At 37.9% G+C, this 25,235-nt stretch overlaps 2 protein-coding genes and 1 long non-coding RNA gene across 3 annotated transcripts; 1 reads left to right on the plus strand and 2 right to left on the minus strand.

Annotated features, from left to right (window-relative positions):
- Positions 1–8,372: 8,372 nt before the first annotated feature.
- On the minus strand, positions 8,373–8,834 carry LOC142176209 (uncharacterized). Its single transcript, XM_075243326.1, has one exon. The coding sequence runs from the start codon at positions 8,832–8,834 to the stop codon at positions 8,373–8,375; it is 462 nt and encodes a 153-aa protein (XP_075099427.1).
- Positions 8,835–12,675: 3,841 nt separating this feature from the next.
- On the minus strand, positions 12,676–15,667 carry LOC107821080 (uncharacterized). The gene is made up of 3 exons (XM_016647482.2): positions 14,822–15,667; positions 13,815–14,354; positions 12,676–12,777 (listed from the first exon to the last, which is right to left on the minus strand). The coding sequence occupies exons 1-3, from the start codon at positions 15,665–15,667 to the stop codon at positions 12,676–12,678; spliced, it is 1,488 nt and encodes a 495-aa protein (XP_016502968.2).
- A 2,709-nt stretch (positions 15,668–18,376) lies between these two features.
- On the plus strand, positions 18,377–21,177 carry LOC107821081 (uncharacterized). Its single transcript, XR_001656055.2, has 3 exons — positions 18,377–18,941; positions 19,105–19,183; positions 20,993–21,177. It is a non-coding gene; the product is annotated as an uncharacterized LOC107821081 (long non-coding RNA).
- Positions 21,178–25,235: the final 4,058 nt, after the last annotated feature.

Consider the following 25,235-nt stretch of genomic DNA (forward strand, 5'->3'; position numbering starts at 1 on the left):
GAGAAACTTTCCTTTAGCCAACATTAGGGCTCCAACCCCTGAGTTGAGCATTTTTCTTTTAGCCGACATTAGGGCTCCAATCCCTGAGTTGAGCGACTTTCTTTTAGCCAACATTAGGGCTCCAACCCCTGAGTTGAGCATTTTTCTTTTAGCCGACATTAGGGCTCCAATCCATGAGTTGAGCGTTTTCCTTTAGCCGACATTAGGGCTTCAATCCCTGAGTTGAGCGTTTTTCCTTTAGCCAGCATTAGGGCTCCAATCCCTGAGTTGAGTAATTTTCTGTAGCCAGCATCAGGGCTCCAATCCCTAAGTGGAGCATTTTTCCATTTAGCCAGCATTAGGGCTCCAATCCCTGAGTTGAGTAGTTTTCCATTTAGCCGACATTAGGGCTCCAATCGCTGAGTTGAGCGTTTTTCCTTTAGCCAGCATTAGGGCTCCAATCCCTGAGTTGAGCAATTTTCTGTAGCCAGCATCAGGGCTCCAATCCCTGAGTTGAGCATTTTTCCATTTAGCCAGCATTAGGGCCTCAATCCCTGAGTTGAGCGATTTTTCCAGTTAGCCGACATTAGGGCTCCAATCCCTAAGTTGAGCACTTTCTTTTAGCCAGCATTAGGGCTCCAACCCCTGAGTTGAGCGACTTTCTTTTAGCCAATATTAGGGCTCCAACCCCTGAGTTGAGCGACTTTCTTTTAGCCAGCATTAGGGCTCCAATCCCTGAGTTGAGCGATTTTTTCCAGTTAGCCGACATTAGGGCTCCAATCCCTAAGTTGAGCATTTTTCCTTTAGCCGACATTAGGGCTCCCATCCCTGAGTTGAGCATTTTTCCTTTAGCCAGCATTAGGGCTCCAACCCCTGAGTTGAGCGACTTTCTTTTAGCCAACATCAGGGCTCCAATCCCTGAGTTGAGACATTTTCCTTTAGCCAGCATTAGGGCGCCAATCCCTGAGTTGAGCAACCTTCCTTTAGCCGACATTAGGGCTCCAATCCCTGAGTTGTACATTTTTACTCTTTGCGATATTAGGGCTCCTATCCCTGAGTTGCGCTTTATAGACTAGAGTTTTTGCAATCCCCTCATCAGTGCTGTAAGTTTTCATGACAATTAACTCACGAAATTTTCCTAGTAAAACTGGGGCAGAAAATTTCGTTCGTTTGTTTTGCTGTCTCAGCAGGTATGACCTCGAGGTGCATGGATCGAGACGACCTACGGGATGAGTCTCAATCCAGAATAAAGAAAAGAAGAAAAAAAAGAACAAAAAAGAAGATGTTCCCACATATTGGAACAAACAAAGGGCAGGTCGCTCAAAAATTGGATCAAATTCCCGAGCTCCGCCAATCCCGTTTCACTCAATACTGCAGAAATAAACAAGCACCTACAACTTGCAAGCCATCAAGATTCAGATCGAAGTCTACAAGCAGAATCAGCTAAGACCCAAGATCAAGTTGCAAAAGAGTTATAGATAGGAATCTTGTAACTAGCGGTTGACAGGCATAAGTAGTTATTTCAGTTTTCAATTTCCTTTGGTTGTAATAAGGAGGTCAGTAAAGCAGTAGTGGCAACAACGATAGCAGTAACAGCAAGCGTTGCAATCCCATGGTAGTCCCAGCTACCAAAGTTTCCCGAACTACATTGACCTGATTCCTGTTTAGCCCAGGATATGTAGGAAATCTTTGAAGCAAAGATTCGGTCAAATCTTTCAAAAATGTGCTTCACACGGAGTAGTCCAACGAGCAAAAATCACTCATATCCGCTCACTTTATCTTTGCATGAAAACCTCGCATGTTTTCAAACAATGAGGGGCAGCTGTGAGCAGGTGATTTTTGTCTACGTTACAATTGCTCCAAAAGAAATCGAAAAATAAAAACAAATGGTTTTGTTGTACAATTTTTTGAATTTACGTGGAATTTTGTTAGTTGTCTGTAGTTTTATCTGTGATTGTTTTAGTTTTGTCAAATAAAAATATAAAAAATATATGTGTCGCGTGTAAGTTTAGGATATCGTTCTACTATTAGGAATTAATCAAACCATAATTTAGTTTTAGGAAAAACTACAAAAATACGCATCTTTTATTCTATTTTTGTTGTCATTGAGTGATTTTATTTTAATTAAATATTAATATGTGTGATAATTGTTGTTTAAGTAGTAATTAATATTAGTATAGTTTTATTTTGATTTTACAATTTTGTTAGGAATTTTATTTAGAAATTAAAAGAAGGAAAAGAAAGGAGTTTAAATTGAAGAAAACCCGGATTTGGGCTCATGTCAAACCAAAGAAAATTAGGCCCAAAGCTATACATTGGCCCAATCCTTGGCCCAGCCCCTCAGACGAAAGAAACGACGTCATTTCGGGAGCTTTGATCTGAGCCGTTCATCTCCCCCGATCCCACGGTCTTAAACACGCCTTATAGCCCGACCCGTTCCCGTTTGAGATCGACCCAGTCTCACGTTTTCAACCACACGACGTCGTTCTCATTGATGAAAGGATCCTGGCCATTTATCCAACTTGATCCAACGGCCAGGATCAAACAACCCACCCCGTATATAATTCCTCATCCCTCACCCCGTACCCCCGAGCCAGACCCCCCTCCCCCATCTTCGTCTCCCTCACCAAACCCAAACCCCTTAGAACCCTAGCGCCGCCCCCTTTACCCTCACCGTAAACCCGGCGGCAACAACGCCGGTGACCCCCAGACTAACACCCCTAGGGCACCTCGACCCCCTGAACACAGATCCACAAGCCGTGGGTCTCAAATCTTCCCCCACAGTCTCGAATCTTCATTTGAAGATTCGAGCCTGACCCCAGCCCATGCCAAACCCCCCAAATCCATGCCAGGTACTCCCCTGACCTCCCTCGTGACCAAACCAAGCTTGGTTTGGTCCGAATCTAACCAGAAAAACCTGAATCCCAAATCCGCCCTAAGAACCCTAGAAATCCAGAATCCGAGTTTTTGTCCGTTTAAACAAGAAGGTTGGGGTCTAATAGACTTTAATCGAAGTGTTCTCAGTTGAGAACACTTCGATTAAAGTCCGTTCAACCCCAAAAGAGGTTCGATTCAAAATCCGAGACAGGGCAGTCTGATTTTTAACTCTTTAAGGTATTTCTCCTACTTTTCTTTGTTGATTCCATGTTGTTTATTTTGTTATTGTTTGTTCATATATTTGAATGTCAGTTTGATCTGTTTTGTTGTGTCAACTATTCTGTCCATCTCACCTAGATCTTTATTTGATCGAATTGGTTTCTGTGTGTTTATTACGTATAATTACAATTTGTGTAATCGAGTCGAATAAGTTTCGTCAATCAGTTAAGTTTCCCACAAATCCCCGTGCATGTCAACATGAAATCATAATCTGTGCTTGTTCAAGTTTGGTTATCAGCTATTAATTGTGTGGTTGTAATTCGCGTAGTCGATTCGATATATGTCGTCAATTAGTTTGAGTTTGGAATGGTATTAATTTGACTCGTGTTGTTTGTTTTCTGCTGAAGCTTTGTTTGAATCCAATTGAGTGTAGCTGCTTGTAGTTTGTTCAATTTGAATTAAGAACCACTTAAGGATTGGTTATAGCTGTAATTTTAATGAAAATTTTAGGACCTTGAGTTAAGTGGACTGCCAGTTTGGAGTATGGTTGAACCATTAGAATAATCTAGTGCAAATACACCTTGGCTGACATCTTTACAAATGAGAAGTCAGGTGTAAGGTGAGTTTAATAATAAAAGGCTGAAGATGCACATGAGAATGGTAGTGGAACCTGCTGTACAGAATGGTATCCACTGCCTTTCTGAACTTCAGCAGTTTAAAGTAGAAGTAACCCCATGCCTAGACAATCCTAAGTGGAGATGACAGCCTTTAAGGCTTATTTTAAGCCCTGGGCAGCCTGTCCTTAAAGGCAGTTTTTCTTGCTTTCTATAAGGATATATAAGGGGAGGATCAGAAAAGGATATAGAGAGAGTGCAGGGAGAACTGGGGAGAAGAGATAGAATAGAGATATCACTTGAGACTTAAAAGAGTTTTAAAAATAGTTGACAACCAAAACAACAGAAAGACTATTCCATTGAATTTTTCGATTCAGTTTCGAGTTTAGTAGTTGAAGTCGACATCTCAGTTTGATTTCAATTTGCATGAACTTCTTCTGCGATCTATTAGTTCAGCTTTGGTTTAAGTTCAAGTTCAGTTGAGTCTTTCGGGTGTTGATTGTGCTGTTGGGTTTTAATAAAACATTCTGGGCTTCCTTTGAGTGTATTTCTGGGGTATTTCTGCGGTTGAAATTGCTTTTTTTGCTATTCGTTTGCCACTGTTACTCTACTGACCCTTCTTCTTCTTCAATTGTAAGCACTTTTAGGTACATACTTCTGAAACCATGTGTTGTTGAAAGCTTGAAGTTTGAAGTAAAAAATAAAGAAATGAACGTCGCCTGCTTCATAGTACTTGTGTTCAAGATATAGCAATAGGTTGAACGATAGTTAGCCTGTATTTGTTTAAGCTCATTCCGACTGCATTTGTTCTGTATGAATTGGAACGTACCCTAACTGATATGGACTGTTAAATAGTATGTTGTTAGATCAGACGTATCTCCATGTGCATAACAATTTAGTCTGATTTAGTGATGACGGTATAACGTAGAATCATGGCAAGCATCTGTATTTACTCCTGTTTGGATCTTTGAACTGTCAAACTTGTTATATCTGGTCCAATTTGATTTCAAGAAAGACGTATCCCAAACAAATTTTCATATTGTGTTATGTTAGTACCAACGGGTTAGCCATGTATGTCAACTCTCTTGTTGGATTCCTTGTTTCAACATAGGTTTAATAAGGTAGATTAATAATTAATATTGGCATCAGCCCATCATTTAAACGAAGTGGCTATTAATAGGATCAACAGGTTTCTACATATTTTGAAGCACGAAACAACGCAATAATTTTAAGAACACTAATCTAATAGGCATGAGTTTGGTAAGATGGTTTGGCGTTTAGATCTAATAAACTCCCGAATAAGCGTTAATAATTAAGGTTAATTTCAGCGCTATTAGTCGCGAACAATTATTCGTTTGTTCATATAATTATGAGGAGTTAATCTAGCTATAGGATAATTAATCATGTTCGAATATATTATTTTATCGTTCTCGATTTTGTTTATAATTTCTAGTAATGTTCCTTTCCGTTAACGTTCATCTCAATCTAGCATTTAATATGTTACGTCTCTTTTAAGCCTGTAACGGGTTAGGATTTTCTCTCATTTATTTTAGAAACGAATTTAATAGAAATGTAGTCGCTTTAGGATATCCTTAAAAATAAATGAGACGAGCCTTGCTAAATAAAACGCATAAATCGCGGGGCCCTCATAAATGTATATATTAAATACTTAGAATTTGGGAGGGTCCGTTTAGCGGATTTCACGATTTTTCCCCAAAGATAATAACGCGTTAGGCTCTTTAGGCGCGATTTAATTAAATTACCTTCTTAAATTCGGGTGCGCATTTATGTGACCCAAATCCAAATCTCAACGGAGTTGGAATGTATTAACAACCACGGGCGCATTGATTGTGACGTGGTTCGAAATGCATTTTCACGACGTTGTAATTCCATAAAATAAATAAATAATAATAATAAAGCGGTTTAAACCTAATGAAAGCACATAAGGCATAACATGTATTTAAAACAGATATTTAGCCATTATAATAATTTAAGCGACCGTGCTAGAACCACGGGATTCGAGGGTGCCTAACACCTTCCCTCGGGTCAACAGAATTCCTTACTTAGAATTTCTGGTTCGCATACTTCATTTGGAAAGTCGAGTATTTTCCTCGATTTGGGATTCAAGATAAACCGGTGACTTGGGACACCAAAAGCCAAACCTTTCCCAAGTGGCGACTCTGAATTAAATAAATAATCTCATTTCGAATATTGTCACTTAAATTGGAAAAACTCCCTCGCGCATTTATCCTTCGGGGCGGGCGCGCAAAAAGGAGGTGTGACACAAGCAAATATTAGTTTTCTCTCCCTTTCATTTATCAGATGTTGGATAAGCCAGGAGTGCACGAGTACTACTGTTTCCTGGCTTGTTTGTCTGTGATACTTCTTGGCTGATATCTTCATAACCTGCAATGATTCCTTTCTCGGCCATAGAGTTATTTTTATCAAATATAACATGCACTGATTCTTCCATAGGTATGGTACATTTTTTGTAAACTCTAAATGATCTACTACTAATAGAATAACTAAGAAAAATACCTTCATCAATCCTTGGATCAAATTTTCCAAGGTTATCCCTGCCATTGTCGTGAATGAAACACTTACTTCCGAACGGATGAAAGTAGCCAATATTAGACCTCTTACCTTTCCATGAGGCACCTATTGAGGGTATAACATGTTGTACTAACTGCTTCTACCCAGAAGTGATTTGGCAATGAATGTTCTAATATCATTGTTCTGGTCATATCTTGTAGAGTCCGATTCTTGCGCTCAGCTACCCCATTCTATTAGGGTGATCTTGGACCTAAGAATTTATGGGTATATCCTTGATCGTTATAGAATTCTTCAAGGGATCTGCTTTCAAATTCTCCTCCATGGTCGCTTTGAATGGCTGTGATAAGATACCTTTTTTCTCTTTTATTTTTTTTTTGTAGAAAATCTTAAAACATTTCAATACTTCATATTTATGAGATAAGAAAATTACCCATTTAAAACGTGAGTACTCAACAATAATAAAAGCATGTCGTTTACCTCAATTGCTGGCAGTTCTAGTGGGTCCAAACAAGTCCATATGAAGCAATTGCAAAGGCTTTGTAGTGGACACAATATCCATTGTTTTGAAAGTGTTTTTAGTGTGTTTACCAATCTGACATGCATCACATACATGATTTCTAGAAAAATTGAGTTTGAGAAGACCAATAACTAAATCATGCTTGGAGAGTTTTTCAATTAGATGCATGCTTGCATGACCAAGTTTTTTGACAAAGCCATGGATCGTCAGATATGGATGCTAGACAAATATGACTATCTAGATTTTCAATGCTATTAAGAATATAAACATTTCCATACCTTTTTCCTCGAAGAATGATTTTACCTGTTGTAAATTCAATGAAACATCCCATTTTCTTGAATTACATTCCGGTACAACTTGATTATCTGGTAGATCTAGCGCCATTTGCCATTCATCAGGCTTTTTACTTCATATCTCGAATCACATAGCTGACTTATGCTCAAAATATTATAGTTGAGTCCATATACAAGATATACCCCTCTAATATCACAGTTATTTCCAAATAGAACTGTACTGGTGCCAACTATTTTTCCTTTTGAATCATCACCAAATTTGATATTTCTACCATTTATTTTTGTGACTTCTTTGAACGGATTTTGTTACCTGTCATGTGACTGGAACATGCACTATCTAAATACCATTTTCCTTTGTAGCTCTTTCTGTGGTGTTCCTGCAAAATATAATTGTCACCTACTTTTAGGTACCCAAGCTTGCTTCGGTCCTTGTTGGTTAGTTCTACTGGAATCAGTGTTGTTTTTGGGTTATCAAATCCATCCTGAAATATTAGATTTACGTTATCGACAAAAGGAATATTTATGTCCAACTTTGTTACAGTAATGATACACAGGGGTTGATCCAGTTTTCAATCTACCACTTGTGTTAGTACTAGTTGACTTAGTTTTAACCAGTCCTTTTCCAGTTGACTTGTAAGTCACCTGGTTAGACTTGATAGAACTGTAACTAGTAGATTTGCGCATGCCATTAAGTTACATTTGCAATTCCTAAATTCCATCTAGAAATACATCTCTTTCAATTTCATAGACTTCAAGCTTAAGTTCCCATTCTTTCTTTTCCCTATTGAGTTTCCTTAGTTCATACAATATTTTTTAGACTCTTTTAGGGTAAGGTCAAGAATATCCTTCAATTCATTACATCTATCACAATTATAAAATTTTACCTCGCTTGTTTCACCTCATGCCATGAAACAATTTTCGGTATCTTCCTTGCATTCATCGTCAGATGTATCTTCATCAGTCCAACAACCAGAGCATTTGTTCATGTCATTTTCTAGGATGGTCATAATGCAAAGATTTGCTATTTCTTCTTCTTATTAATTATTTTCATCACTCCAGCTTCCGAAGGATTTTTTTACTGAACTCTCTGGAGACTTTTCTTTTAAGATCTGGGCATTCAGCTTGAACATGCCCATATCTTCCACGTTCATAATACTTCTCGTCATTCTTGTCTTGTTCATTGTATTGCCTGGTTCTCCTAGATGGCATCCTTCCCCTTATTGTGTTTCTATACCTTCTCATCAATCCATTCATGTTTCTTGATACCATGGCAATTTCTTCTTCAAGAGCTTCTAGGTCGACATCAATATCATTCTCAGGTCATTCAGTTATCTTTTCTTCCTGACTTGTTTTCTTGAGATGGGTTTTGTAGAATGCTATAAGATCTCCTCGTAGTTCATTATATGAAAGTTTGTTTAGATCTTGAAATTCGAGTGCAACAACTTTTGTCTGCCAAGTGGTAGGTAAACTCCTTAGGATTATTTGAACTTGACCACCACTTGAGTAGGGTTTACCAAAGGCTTTCATATTGCCAGTGATTTTGCTGAATCTTACGAAAGTTTCCTCAATGGATTCTCCTTCTTTCATTTGCAAAATTTCATAATCATGAATTAACATGTTTATTTGAGTTTCTTTCATTTTGATGGTTCCTTTATAGGTGACTTCCCGTTTGTCCCACATTTCTTTGGTCGTATCACAGCTTGAAATTTTCTCATACTCTTCTCCATTTATAGCGTTATACAACAGGTTTCGTGCATTAGCATTAACCTGAACGATCGCCATTTTTTCGTCTATGTATTTATCTTATCTTCAAGATCAATGGATGGTTGAGCTACTATTGGTAATGGATAGTTTCCCTTTTTTATAACGTGCCATACTTTCACATCATAAGATTTTGCCTAGATTTTCATTCGTACTTTCTAGTAAGAAAAGTGTTCTCCATTGAAATATGGTGGCATGACTTCTAATGTTCCTTCTTGAAAGAATGCTCCAACAGTTACTTGATTTGCCATGATCTTTTCTCACAAGCTATTAAGCAAAATTGTGAGACCTACTCGGATACAATTTGAAAGTGCAAGAGATGGTGAATTGTAATTTTTCTTTTCTTTTTCGAGGTAGTCGGCTACTTTATGTTCTAGTCAACTAGATTTTCAGGAACAAAATATAGAAGATAAATTGCAAAAAATAAATGACACAATATTATTTATACTGGTTCATATTCAGAGTGACTCCTACATCCAGTCCCCTGGGGTTGCAAGGGTGATTTATTTGAAGTATGAAGTAACTTAGTACAGATGGGTTGATGTTGTTATACACCAACAACTTTTGTCATTTTGTTCTTCTTTCTATAGTTGATACAATGCCTCACTATTATTCTTTTATCTATCTCTTCTCTTCTTTGTTACATAAGAAATCTAAAGCAGACTACAGTATTTGTTTAAAGTAGAACAAAGAGATTGAAATTATTTTGATCAAAGTATATCTTTCTAAGGCTGGTGCAGTAGGTATTTATACTTCTTGAGGCCTTCATGTCTTGTACGTCTTTTTGAGAGAATGCAAACCCAAAGGAGTTGTACTTAGAAAGAAATCCTAAATTGATTCTTTCCAATATTAATTCTTTCGTTGATTTGCATTGACTCATGGGCTTGAATCATTTCTTCCTTTAACAAGAGAATATTCTCATTGCCAAATCCCTTGATTGATGCTTTGATTGACATATTTAAGTGGGAGAATATTTAACAAATGATTTCTTGCCCTTGACCTCCTTTGATTGAGATCCTTCCTATAATATCCTTTTTGATTGATTTTGCTAGCTCCCTTGATTGATTTTTTACTCTCCTCTTTCCTTTTTCGTTTTATTCATTTATGCCTTCCATTCTATTACTCAGAAACTATTCCTTCATATAAGGAGTAATTGGTTATTTTGCATCATTAAAATCAACTTAAATCTAACAATGGCAAACCAAAGAAAGCGTACACTTATTCTTGAAAAGAATCAGTCTGTGATTCCTTTCAAGGATCAACTCCATTGGGTCTATAATCTCTCAAGATTCACAACCAAGAATCAAATAAGATCTCATGAAGAGAGATAGAGAGTGTGTGTGTGTGTGTGTGTGTATTGGTTTAGAAGGAAGACATATTTTGATCAAACCAGCTCCACTCTTTGTTCTACTCTAAATAAGTATTTTAACTTGAGTATAGTTTACTGTGTAACTAGTAGTGAGAAGAAATAGAGAAATATTGGTAAGGCATTGTATCAACAATACGATAAATGTACTTAGGATCTGAAGCGAGTTGGCGTTCGCAACAACATCAACATATTATTATGAAGGTTTATTGAGAACTTTGAAGAGAGAACACCCTTGCAGCACAAGGGGACTAGAGTAGGATTCACATTGAATTGGAACCAGTATAAAATATTCTGTGTTAGTTACTTACTCCACTTTACTTTTAGTCTTTACCTTTTATATCATTTATTCAGGCTATCGACTAATTGGCAAACTAGTCGACTATTTAGTTATAAATAGAAAAATCAACAACCCCCTCCCCATACTTTAACTATTATCCAACGGGAGAAGACTCGAAACACTTTTCGATTATGATGGGGTTGCACTAGGGATCGGCTCTTAGTCCATTCCTATTTTCCTTAGCGATTGACACATTGAGAGACACATTCAAGGTAAGGTGTCATGGTGTATATTATTTGCTGATGACATAGTTTTAATTGACGGGACGCGGGGTTGTGTTAATGAGAGGTTGGAGGTTTGGAGGCAGACCCTAGAGTCGAAGGGTTTCAAGTTGAGTAGGACCAAGACGGAATACTTGGAGTGCAAGTTCAGGAACGGTACCTAGAAAGGGGATGTAGAGGTGAGGCTTAATACGCAAGTCATCCCCAAGAGAGGTAGTTTCAAGTATCTTAGATCTATAATATAAGATAACGAGGAGATTGATGAAGATGTCACGCATCGTATCAGAGCAGGATGGATGAAGTGGAGGCTTGCTTCCGTTGTCTTGTGTGATAAGAATGTGCTGATGATACTTAAAGGTAAGTTCTACAAGGTTGTAGTTAGACCGACTATGTTGTATGGAGCAGAGTGTTGGCCGGTAAAGAACTCTCATACCTAGAAGCTAAAAGTAGCTGAGATAAGGACGTTGAGATGGATATGTGGGCATACCCGGTTGGATAAGATTAGGAATGAAGTTATTCGGAAAAAGGTGGGAGTGGCCCCTGTGGAGGATAAGATGCGGAAGGCGAGGTTGAGATGGTTCGGGCATATTAAGAGGAGGAGTATAGAAGCCCCAATTAGAAGGTGCAAGCGGTTAGCCTCGGTGGGTAGCAGGATGGATAGAGGTAGGCCTAAGATTTCTTAGGGAGAGGTTATTGGGCGGGATATGACGTAGCTGGAGCTGACTGAGGACACGACCCTAGATAGGAGGGTGTGGAGCTCAAAGATTAGGTAGAAGGTTCGTAGGTAGCCAAGCGTTTCTCTTTGTTTTGCTCAGTTCGCAAGCATTAGTGTTAGTATGATAGCTTTTATCCATAGATGGCTATTAATAACTAGAGTTTGATTGCACTCTTGGATTCAGTCTTATTTAATCTTGATGTTATTCCTAATTATTGCAATTACCTTTTCTTTTTTAGTCGCTCTCTAGCCGAGGGTCTATCAAAACAACCTCTCCGCCCTTCCAAGGGTAGGGGTAAGGCTGCGTACATCTTACCCTCCCCATATCCCACTTATGGGATATTACTGAATTTTTTATTGTTGTTGTTGTTGCTGACAATGGTATTATTCTTTTTCCTATTTCCACGGCCAAAAACATCCCTATATGCTCCATGACCAGCACAATCTAAAATGCTATTATTTTAAACAAGATTACATCCCTCTTTTGTTAATTAGGATCTAACTTTCCGTACGTCAAGAGTAGATATAGTCAAAGCAATATTATACTCAACATGGCCTCTCCACAAGTGCTTCTCACAATTCATTGCCTCTAATCACCTTTGGAAGCACAACTGATCCAAGCTTGCATGAATCATGTTCAAAGGGATTGGCGGTGTTTCTACATCTAAGATGGGTTTCGTTGAAGAAATCCTTTCAAGGTTTATTAAAGCGGGTTCAGAGTGTTCAATTCATTTGTCCTTCCCGTTTGAATTGCCAGTAGTAAGCTTTGTTGATCATGAAGAAGTCATGGTCAATATTGTTGGCAGAGGCAGATTCACGATTTAACATTTAAGATTCGTATTATAGAACTCATTTACTTTTTAAAAGTTATAGGTCCATATTTATTATTTGTAGCAATTTTTAGTAGATTATGCTTTGCTTCGGAAGTACCATGGTTCAAATGAACCCGGTAACATATAGATACATCCACCCCTCGTTGGCCGTGGATTAATACTAGTATCAGCTGTATAGATAAGCCGAGGGAAAATGACATAAAAGAAATAACAGGGGGAGTACTTCTTTAGGTCAACTTATTTTCAGGAACATGTAAATGTCAAATATCTCCGTTCATGAAACTGGCAATAGAGGAAAAATACACTCTAAAAAAGAAATTACTACAACTGCGTCTATCTCTTTCTTCTAGCTAAACTTGCTGATGCATACTATATGACATTTTTCGCTCAGGCAATAATTTCATGTTTCATACAAGTCCTAAGTTTGATAGCCATCGAATCCATTCCAATGGGTTGCACAATGTCACAACATTCTCTTCTATTACCAGCCTATACAGAAAAGAAACAAAATAAGATTATGGCTAAGAATTCAAAAAAACAGCTCAATTTCTTTATCAACGAGTCGTAAACTCCGATCCATAATTATGCAAAGATCATAATAATGCCATATAGAATGTAATATACTGGAGTAATAAATAAGCGAAAAGTCAAACTTGAAATGTATAAGTTTGGGGTCCAAAACGATTTGTTATAAGCCACTTTGTATAATTAAGATTGGGTTCGTTCAAATGAATTAAAAGTCAAATCTGTTTTGCACGATAAAGTACCTAAAATCAACATATAATTAATTATAAACGTTGAGAAAATGCAGAAGAAACAAAATCGACACTAAGAACGGCAGAACTCAGAAAATGGATTTAAAGTTAAATTCAACCTCTTGCTTTTGTTTAGGATTCTATATTTGTGTTCTTTCAAATAATTGTCAATACGGGATGAGGACTTACCATGATGTTTTATATTTATTTTATCTAAAAGTGCACTGAATTTATTCTGCGAAAAGCCGTAATGTTTACTTGTATGTTTCTTTTTTCTACTCTACAATGATTATTATTCCCCCTTTTTCATTTTATGTAGCACCTTTTTTTTCTTTTTAATTCTATTCCAAAAGAATGTTATCTTTTTTTGTATTCGAAAACTTCTCACTCCCTTCGTTTCAATTTAGATAACAAACTTTGAGAGGAAAAAAAAATGACTTTTGAAATATGTGGTCTTAAAAGCTTAAGGGGCAAAAGCTTTGTAGGGCCATGAAAGGGTAAAATGGGTAAAATGAAAAGTTTAAAGTTAAATTGTTTCCAAATGTCGAAATTTTGCTTTTTTTTTGGAACGAACTAATAAGAAAAATGTGTCATTTAAATTGAAACGGAGAGAATACTATATTTTATCCTTAAAAATATATAAGTCATAGACATGTCGTCATATGTTTAAGACCGCAAGTATTACTATTATTTTTCTTTTTAGAATTTCATGCAGTCAAAGAGTAGCGTCATCTAAAATAAAAGGGGATGGGTATATACTAGTATACTTACCACTACATGAAGCTTATGCATGGGAGAAAAGACACGAATTTTTGAGACATCATCCGCAGAATGATTGCCGCTCGACCCACATGCGGGCATCGCCCTTGGAGTTCTCTTGATGTATCCCGTAACAATGTGGTTTAATCTTGTTCCTTCGACAGAATCAAAGAAGAGAACATGAGGAATTTCACAAGAATCATTAGTTAATTGTCTAACATTAAACATGTAAGGTGGCCTTGCTCCTTTCCTCCATTCGGAAAATGTCTCAAGGGGTCTTTCAAGAAAACTTGGAGAATGAATCTTCTCATAGATGTTAATGGAATAGCCCCATGACACTGAGAATGTCCAATTGTATTTCTTTAGGTAGCATGTGCTTTGCTGTAATAATCTGGATTGATCTACTCTTGCTGCTGTCATTAGATGGTTTACGGCCTCGTGATGGTTCATTAGAGGGAAAATTGGAGCTACTAAGTCAAGGTGATGGAGAGAGAGGAATGGAGACTGAGGATGTGCTGATAAAAAACCAGATATGTCACGGCGCAGGTCAATCTGTGTGAAACAACAAAAGTAAATGTCACGAATTTCTTTTGAGTTTCAAAATAAAAGGGTAGCCCGGTGCACTAAGCTCCCGCTATGCGCGGGATTCGGGAAAGGGCCGGATCATAAAAGTCTATTGTATGCAATCTTACCCTGCATTTCTGCAAGAGACTGTTTTCACCACTCGAACCCGTGACCTCCTGGTCACATGGACTAGGTGTTATTATTTAGAGCAAGTGATATAAAATTAAAAGACGCCACCTTATGGCATAATTTTATTTTAGAGAGGTGATATGAAATTAAAAGTTTAAGACAATGAGGAAAATTTCTGTCCGATCCACATGTGAGGTGAATTATTTTCTCCCATCTGATATCAAACACTAGAAAATAACTTTCTTATTCGAAATATTTTTCTAAAAAAGACTTATGTCATATCAAACATACTCTAAGATAATAATATAAAGAGTTTGATTACAAACCTGATGAAACCCATTTTCTAGTGTAATGGTGACGCCTAAATCAGCAATACAAGCTTGTAAAATGTGGTCACTGCCATATAAAAATGGATACCTCTTGATACACGTATCCATGTTCTTAGCCACAGCTTGAGCTAAGGGATAACTTAAAGCATAACCAGCTCCACCAAATGCCATTTGAAACGACATACCAAAGTTACTGACAAGACACTCCGAATTCATCCCAACGTAATAGTACTTTCTGTGATCATACTTGGAAAGAACATCGACCAAATTGTCAATCAATAGCACAGTGTCATCGTCCGTCATAACATACCACCTGACCCCTGGACTGTGCTCCACATTGAATGTTTCCTCAATCACTCTCAACATTCTGATTGCAAATGGCATTCCGTGCTTGTGGTAAGGCGCGTATCGCGAATTGTCATCAGATATTTTAAAAGGAGGAGAGGAAGAAGGCCAGGGTAGGTGCTCATTTGGGGTTCTATCTAAGAAAAGAAATCCCCTTGTTATATTTGGTTTCCACCAAGAATGGATATACCATTTTTTGTTGCCCCATGTATTTGATGAGCCTGCAATTCCAAAAACTAAGTGGCTAATATTCGTAGGTGAAATGTGGGATGTTTTATTGTAGTAATATTGCTTTGACTTGATTCTTCTTTGGAAGAGTAATAGGGAGGATTGACAACATGGATGGTTGGACAAGAAAAAGTAAACTAGATATAGAATTAGGGTTAAAAAGACCAGGGATTTGCATAAAATTCCATTTAGGTTGTTGGACAAAATTTTTTGTTTAATTAGGATAAATGCATTTGCGGAATCAGTACTACTGCTTTTCACTAATGACATTCTTCCAATGCTAAAGAGCTAGTAAAGGTTTAAGCCAAAGTGAGGAAGATTAACAGAATTATATTATAGGTTTAGTAATCGAGTGAATTCCACATGTTAGGACCTATAATGAACGTTTAACTTTTTACAGGTTGGTGCATATATTTCATTCGTTATGTAATTGAATGGTAAACGTGATCAGTTCCCATTGATTAAAAGTTATTTGATTGAAGTTTCTTGCTTCGCTTGGGAACTTGATTTAATTACGAAAGCACCAAGAGCATGAATATGCAGCAACTTGTGTGTGCGAAAAAGAGGAATGGTTTCTTCTCGTGAGACATAAATCCATATTACTTAAGGGTCACACCAAAAACTTTTAGCTGATATTCTTAAATTACCAATTACATACAACAACTATCCAATCCTTAACGAGGCAGCACTCGAGTGGTTTCAATCATCCCAGTTACATCAACACAATTAGTGGTGGCAAACGGGCGGTTCTAATATTGGTGGGTCGAAAGAGTAATGCAAAAATGAATAAATTATTTGACCCCACCCGATAGAAAATTTGTTAACCGGCCAATAATATAAATATTCATATTATCCATAACTTCTTGAATATGATCACGTTTGGGAGAATAGTCTCCCCAAATTAAGTCTTTGCAAATTGTACACGGTTAAGATCGTGCTTGCCCGATCTTGCTATTTAATCATGACCAGGGGATCGCATCGGGGGTTATCCTCGTATTAGATCGGGCCGGAGTACGAAGACGGGGTGTCAAGTCCAAGAATCAAGGTGCCTGTTGAGATCGAGTCCAGCAGTAATCGAAACTAAGTATGACCGACTTCGAGTGAAGTGCAATAAAGGAAAGGCGAGATATCCGTAACCGGTCGGAGATCACAGCGGAAATCCCAGAACAAATCAAATCAAGGGCGGTTATTTGTATCAATCATGAGATTTACCTCCATAATAGAATTGTACCATAATTACGATTCCTCTATTTATATAAAGAGAAGTCTCAATCATTTGTAGACACCTTACATTCATACAGATAAAAGCAATAAAATATTTTCTCTTTAACTCACGTTCTTTTGTTTATCAAGTTGCTGCTCTTTAACTATTCTTGCTCTACCAAGCTCGAGGGCATTGACCAAAAGCTGGTTTGCTTTGTATTATTGTCAATTTACATCACATATCTTTACGTTTATCAATTGATATTAAGTGAAATCACGTTTCCTTAAAACCACATTATAAGTTTAATTGTTACTCAAATTTAAAGTAGAGTAAACAGTTTGACGCCCACCGTGAGCTAAGGATAATTGTGATTGCTTAATATTTAACCTTCATAACAAACACTGCTTTTGCGCTTGTTCTAGTGAGTATTTTTTATTTCAGGAATCAGTATGTCGAACTTTCAAGCAATACCCACTCACACTGATACCGGCCTTGGTCTTCATGGCGAAAACAAACACGTAGTTGCCCCGAAAAAACAGAGTGCCTCCAATCAATCCCGACGCACCCCAGGCTGTAGATTCGATTGATGTCAGTTCTCGTGTCGCCATTCATGGAGATTTAGGCGCCGACCCTGAAAATAACGTCCGCAGAGACGCTCGGGCTGCCGATCAGAATGCACAAAATGGTGAAGGCAGAATTGGCCTTCGTATGATATTTGACATGCTATAAACTCAATAGGCCGCGATAAAGCAACTCCAAAATCAGAATCGAGCCCTAAGCAAAATCGAACTCGATACATCACAGAAAGTTGCTCATAGGGTCGAACCCGTACAGGAGAAATTGAATGATAATAGATCGGGAACTAATCCCGCCATCATGAAGATTCTTGAGGAGCTCACTAAATGGATCGAATCGGGAGAAAAAAAGATCGAGGCTAATGATAAAAAGGTAAAAACGTACAACTCCCGCGTTGATCAAAAACCAGGGGCATCCCGGATTCTGAAGGGTTTAGATTCGAAAAAGTTTGTACAGAAGCATTTCTCACCAAGTGTGGCTCCGAAGCCCATTCCGAAGAAATTCCGCATGCCAGAAATTCCCAAGTACAATGGAACCACTGATCCTAACGAGCATGTCACTTCTTATACATGAGCAATAAAAGGAAATGACTTAGAAGAAGATGAAATTGAATTTGTTCTATTGAAAAAATTTGGAGAAACTTTATCGATGGGGGCAATGATATGGTACCACAATTTGCTGCCCAATTCCGTCGATTCTTTCGCCATGCTTGTCGATTCGTTCGTAAAGGCACATACCGGAGCAATAAAGGTCGCGACTAGGAAGCCAGACCTTTTCAAAGTGAGACAAAAGGATAATGAAATGCTAAGGGAATTCGTATCTCGATTACAGATGGAGCGCATGGACCTGCCCCGGTTACACTACAAGAAAATGAACTTTTAGTGGCGACGATAAAAATCGTGACTAAAAGTAAAGATTTAGTGGCGAATAGTCTAGTTGCTGCTGAAAGTTACAGTATTAGTAGCGACAAGTCTAGTCTCTACAGAATGTTCCATGATTAGCGGCGGCTTTTAAGGAGTCGCTACTAGTACCTGCCATTCTAGGTGAAAATTTTCGACTCCCGCGAAAATCAAAAATTTGGGCCAAAAACCTTTAGTGACGACCCATTTGATCTTCACTAATCCAATTTTGAGCGACTAAGTCGCTGCTAGTGTCATCATTTAAAAATAAAAATTTAATAAAGTAAATAAAAAAATAAAGGAGTAAATAAAGAATCTCAGTTCACTACAACCCAAAACCCTTATCTCCCCTGAAGCCTATCATCTCCCTAAATCCTAATCCACATCCTCCTTGTCTTTCTAAAATTGAAGCCCGTCGTCTTCAAATCACAACTGCTTCGTTTCTCCAAAACTGAAACCCAGTCGGGGGAAATTTCTTTGAAACCCCATCGCCAATGGAAGGTTTTCCCCAATGGAAGCTGAAATGGAAGGAGATATAGAACATAGTGTCCTCGATGATGGCGTCGTTAAGTTACCCTTTCTCTCTATCAGTATTAGCGCTTCTCTTCTCTCTTTTTTTTTTTCTTGTGAAAAAGCCCTAATTAGCAATGGATTTAAAACCTTTTATTTTGTAAGGGATTGGATGAGACGAAGAAACGATTAAAGAAGATGGAATATGAATCTTCTGCTCTCCGTAAGATGCAAGCCAAAGTTGCGAAAGACATGAGTTCTGTTCAAGGTCCTCTTTTTGGTGGAGTAGCTTAGTAGAATCATACGGACAAAAATTGGTGGAATTATATGGAGGATTCATACAGCAAAGCCAATCGTAAGTAGTTTGGGGTTGACACCTAATTGATTTGTTTGATTCTGTTTGGAGGATTAAATTAATTGCTATCTTCGTTTGCCAAAAACAAGGATAGTAAATTTCATGTTATATATGAATACACAAAGATTATTATTGATTATGAGTGGATCTGATTAATTGTCAGGAATTAGATGGGATGAAGAAACGATTAAAGGAAATGGAAGATGAAGTTGCTGCTCCCCGTGAGATCCAAGCCAAAGTTGGTAAGTTGTTGGGGATATTTATTTTCTTGTGTTGTAGTTTTCTGCTCTTCTTTTTAGTTCCTACCATTCCCTACATCATAATATGTAGTCCTTCCTTTTGTCTCAAACTAATTGTGCTAACTTGAGTTTGGTAGTTATTGTGAAATTTGATTACAAAGCACTTGGTTTTATCTTTTAAAACTAGAAAATTTCCTTGTATGTAGAAACTATTAACGGGATATTATTACATTATAGTCATTTATGGTCGAAGTAAGCCGTAGAACCATGAAAGACTGCCAAACAAATTTATTATGCAGTCCAGTGAGCTTGTTGGACTTCAAGACCTTGTATGCGAAAAAAGAGCTCTACTTTAATTATGCTTTGCACGTGAAAGGTTCATAAAACCACTTTGCTGCAGATTAAGGTTCTGGTTCTACGAGAAAATTGAAGCTGAAAATAAGTTTCTTAGTCTAACTAGAGTCATATTTCCCACTTTAAAGTCAATGGTGTAATTCGAGATAAGCATTGTGTAAAGGACAAATTTGCGAGTTTGTATTTCCCATTCAGGGCAGATGGATCGCGGTGTTGGCAGCTTGCGATTTAGTTGCTGTAGAGGACAAATTTGCGAGTTGTAGTTTCTGTTAATTCTCGTTAATTTATATGTTCCTTGTTTCAACTTCCTCCTAGAAGTCAGAGTTGCATAGATAATCATTGAGATCCTTATCGACAAAAAATATACAATTTGCATCATTCTTTATTAACAAATAATGAGAACTAGGAACATTATTGTAATACTTCTTTAATGATCCAATTGTAAACTTGAAAAATCAAGAGTAAGATCTTGGCGTATAAGTTTGATGGCATTTGCTGAACACCTTCCACTGTAATATTTTTAATCTATCATTTTTTATGGTGAATGATTGATTGATACTTTGTTTATGCTGCACCTTAATATTGATTTCAATTGATCACATAGTATTTTGAAGGATTTGTGGATTGGCTTAGTCGAGTTTTAGGAAGTGTTGTAACTTGTTATTAAATTTTGTTGTATCAAAGTCTTTGTTGGTCAAATTGTCCCTTTGCTTAGTCAGTTAGGGAAGTGTGGATTGCATTATTGTTGTTTATTTCTTTTTTCTCGGAGTTGATCGAATTGCATATCTGTAACACATCATTGTTATAGTTCATGTAACATAGTTCATTTGAATCTAAGCTTTTTGCCTAGTGGGTGTAGGCAACTTTATGGTTTATTTCTGCTATGAGTGCAAGAAAATAAAAAATAACTCTAGCTATCTGAAACTTTATTTCTTGCTGCATTTATTTTGTAAATAGCTACTTCATGACATATTTTATACAACGACCTTGACGCAAGAGTACCTGAGCATTGAATGAGAGTGTGGTAACATTACTTTTATGAAATTGATTATCTTAGAGTGTGTCGCATTGTCTAAGAGAAAGTTTAGAAAAATACTTATGTGCTGAAGCTATGAAAAATCTTATAAATAGCATGCAACACACAAGTGATAAAACCTTACAAATTACACTAGTAATATGTCTGAATATGGACAACTTGTAGAAATCATTACCTTATTGTCGAGGAATACTATATTTTTTTTACTTCTTTAAGTAATTTGATTAGGGTGGATCTGCTCATTGACTATATTATATAGAGATGTTAAATGTTTTATCATAAACTTTGCTTGGTCATAATGTCCATCACATTCTTATTAAATGTGTTTCATAATCATTTACTCCAATGTTATCTCGGACACCTTCTAATATTAAATTATGAGAATTGTCAAAGTAATAATGTGTTTTTCCCCTTCATAACAGGAACAAGGCTCTCAAACTATCACAAATAGCATCGACCAAGGAGGAGTTTGAAGCGCTTGGTGTTTTATTTTCTAGTCATTATTATATGAGTACAATGACAATATGAACAATGAAGTATTGTATAGTATAGTTTTTTATTAACTTTTTAGTAATGAAAGTATTTATAATATTTAGCTTGAGAAATATTTTTGGTGTTTGTTGAATAATGTGGATGCTTTTGGTGTTTTAGGCAATTTTTTTTTTTTTTTTTTTTGGAAATAGGGATAGATTCATTCATAAAAGGTTAGGGGGGCATTACATCGCTGTTAGTAATAGCAGGGATAATACTAAGGTTCCCAAGTACTGCTAATATATTACATATAGAGCTTGATACTAGTCTAGTAGTTAAAACTTCATTTTTGTCATCTTGGATTGCCTTCTTTGCTGCGTCCGGAGGTGAGTGCAAAATAGTAGTTGTAGAGCTTAGGTGATGCTTGGAACCCCATTTACACAACAAGTGTGCTACCTTGTTGCCTTCGCGGAAACTATGCCGGATCACTGGATTCCCCAGTTTCTTCAACAAGTACCTACATTCTAAGATAGTGTTAGTATAGGCGGGGGATATATTGTGTTGAAGCAGTTTAATTATATCCGTTGAATCAGTGTCAATCTCCAGTGGTGCTAGTCGTTTTTCATATGCCAAATTTAAATCTGCCTGGAGTGCTTGCAATTCTGCATGTGTGGAGTTATGGGCTTTGATCCTGTTGAAGAAGCCTATAATCCAGTCTCCACCACTGTTTCTAATTACACCCCCAATGCCTCCCGTGTTATGTTTATCCATGGAGGCATCAATATTTAGTTTGTACTTATGAGATGGTGGTGGGTACCACTTGATGTGTACCGGAGTTTTGTGTGTTGTGCCTTTATAGTTGGATGTTAATAACTTAAATTCAATGCCTAGTGTATTAACCATGTGATAGTTTATGGTGTTTGAAGAATTATGAAAGCAGTTATTGTTTCTATTTAGCCAGAGGTGCCATATTGCAAAAGGAAATACATCCTCCCAGGTTATGAAGCTATGGTTAACCAGTATTTGGAGGTTTTTAATAGCTAAAAGCCAGTATTTGTTGCGAGGGATGCTGTTAGTGTTTATGCCTACAGCTATGGTGTTTTAGGCAATTGATAGAATTATATTTGTATATTAGTTCTAGAAAGTGAGGCCGCATTTGAAATCTATTAGAATTTTTGGCTATTATAATTTGAATGGAAAAGGAGTTTCAGTGGCGACTGAACCTTGTTACAAACACTGCCACTATACATCAGGATTGTGGCGATTAAAGATGCCACTAGAAGGTATACTGATTTAGTGGTAACCACAGTCGCAACTAAAGGTTATTCTTCAGTAGCGACTTATGTAACATCTGTTTCTGGCAGAACTCTTTTATGGAATATTTATTTGCTTTTAGTGGCAGGTGTAGTCGCGACAATATGTATTTTTTTATGGCGACTTCAATTATTGCCACAAGTGACATTTAGTTACGGTTGTAGTTGCAGCAACCTTAGGGTCACCACTAAAGGTATTTTGTGGCAACCTTTTGGAACTTTTGTAGCGATTATAGTTGCCACAATAAGGTAGGTTCTTGTAGTGTTATCGATGATTGGGTTGTCCAAGCCTTTACTCAGGGTTTGAACGAGCGAAGTTCGATAGCGTCACGACAAGTAAAGCAGAATTTGATTGAATATCCAGTGGTGAACTGGGCCGATGTGCATAATTGATACCAATCAAAGATCAGAGTCGAGGATGGTCAGTTGGGAGCCCCGTCTGGTTTCGTTTACCCAAATATATCCAAAAGCAGGATTCAAAGAGGCATCGACAGAGAACCCCGATCGAGCAAAAATCAGTACCAACCATATAGAGCAGATCGTAGAAATAACAAGACGGGACGTAATCCTGTTCGAAATGATCGAAGGAATGATCGCGGTCAAAATTCTTGAGGGCTCATGAGTAATAGTGGCATCGATAAACATGTCGAGCCTAAGGAAACACCACGGTTATCAGAATACAACTTCAGCGTCGATACTTCAGGTATTGTGTCGGCCATTGGACGAATCAAGGATACCAGGTGGCCCAGACCCCTGCAGATCGATCCAGCTTAAAGAAATCCAAATCTAATGTGCAAGTACCATGGAACCCACGGTCACAGAACCGAAGACTGTAGACAATTAAAGGAGGAGGTAGCTCGTTTATTCAACGATGGTCATCTTCGAGAGTTCTTGAGTGACGAGCAAAAATTCACTTCAGAGACAGGGATGCAAGCAGGAAAAACAAACAGGAGGAACTGCAGCACGTGATTCATATGACCGTTGGTGGGGTCGATATTCCTTTTGGGTTCGACATTTAAATGCACTAAAGTTACAATCACAAGGGATAAGCGTACCCGGAACTACTTACCAAAAAATATCTTATCTTTAAACGATGAGGATGCAGAAGGGATCGAACAGCCTCACAACGACGCACTAATAATATCTATCCTTATGAATAAAACTCAAGTTAAACATGTGTAGGTTGATCCAGGTATCTCGGCAAATATTATTCGATCGAGGGTCATAGAGCAGCTTGGCCTTCGAGATTAAATCATGCCTGCAGCTCGAGTGCACAATGGTTTCAACATGGGGAGTGAAACCACCAAATGGGAAATCATGTTGCCAGTAAACATGACCGGAACTATCCAGGAAACGAAGTTCCACGTGATCGAAGGTGATATGAGGTACAATGCGCTGCTCGGAAGACCTTGGATCCATAATATGAAGGCAGTACCTTCGACACTTCATCAAGTCTTGAAATTTCCATCACCGGAAGGAGTCAAAACGGTGTACGGCGAACAACTAGCAGCCAAAGAGATGTTTGCAATTGACGAAGTAATAGCAGTATCGGCACTAACATCAACAAAGGGACCAGAATCAAAGGAAAAGTAGGAAGTCAAATAGCAACCACAGTCGTCAACCTCGACTAGATCGGAACAGCAGGAAATTATCGAGGATGAAGAGTGTATGATACCTCGAACCTTCGTAATCCTCGATGATTTCGATGCCAAAAATTTAAGGGTCGAAGAGCTAGAGCACGTCATACAAATCGAGCATCTGCCCGATCAGAAAGTATACCTGGGCACGGGGTTAACTCCCGAGATCAAGGAAAAACTCATTGAATTCCTTATTAAAAATATGGATTGTTTTGCTTGGTCCCACCTTGACATGACAGGGATCCCACCGGAGATATCCACTCATCGATTGAGTTTGGACTCAAAGTTCAGACTGGTAAAGCAAAAGAGAAGGCCACAGTCCGAGGTAAAGCATGCATTCATCAAGTACGAGGTAACCAAACTTCTCAAAATAGGATCCATCCGGAAAGTAAAATATCCCGAATGGTTAGCAAATGTAGTTGTAGTCCCCAAGAAGGGGAATAAACTTAAAATGTGCGTAGACTACAAAGACTTGAACAAAGTGTGCCCTAAGGACTCTTTTCCTCTGCTGAATATCAATCGCATGATCGATGCCACAGTCGGCCACGAGATACTCAGTTTTCTCGATGCCTAGTTCGGGTACAACCAAATACAAATGAACCCGGAGGATCAAGAAAAGACTTTGTTTATCACTAAGTACAATACTTATTGCTATAATGTAGTGCCGTTTGGGATAAAAAATGCCGGTGGTACTTATCAATGCCTAGTAAACTGAATGTTCGAAGAACAAACAGGCAAATCAATGGAGGTTTATATTGATGACATTCTAGTTAAGTCCCTGCATACAGAGGACTATTTGACACATTTGCAGGAAACCTTCGACATATTGAGAAAATACAACATGAAGCTCAACCCCGAGAAATATGCATTCGGGGTCGGTTCAGGGAAGTTCCTCGGCTTTATGGTGTCAAATAGGGGAATCGAGATCAACCCCGATAAAATCAAGGCAACTGAAGACATCACAGTCATAGACAGTGTTAAGTCCGTACAAAGGTTAACAGGACAGATAACCGCTTTAGGCCGATTCATCTCGAGGTCTTCGGATCGAAGTCATAGGTTCTTATCACTGCTCAAAAAGAAAAGCATTTCATTTGGACCCTAGAGTGCCAACATGCATTGGAAGAATTAAAGCGGTATCTTTCGAACCCACCATTGCTTTATACTTCGAAAGCGGACGAGCAACATTACTTATATTTGGCAGTCTTGGAGTTCGCGGTAAGTAGTGTCCTAGTTCGAGAAGAGCA

Source organism: Nicotiana tabacum, chromosome 22 (genome assembly GCF_000715075.1).
Source record: "Nicotiana tabacum cultivar K326 chromosome 22, ASM71507v2, whole genome shotgun sequence".
In the NCBI taxonomy this organism is placed as follows: Eukaryota; Viridiplantae; Streptophyta; class Magnoliopsida; order Solanales; family Solanaceae; genus Nicotiana; species Nicotiana tabacum.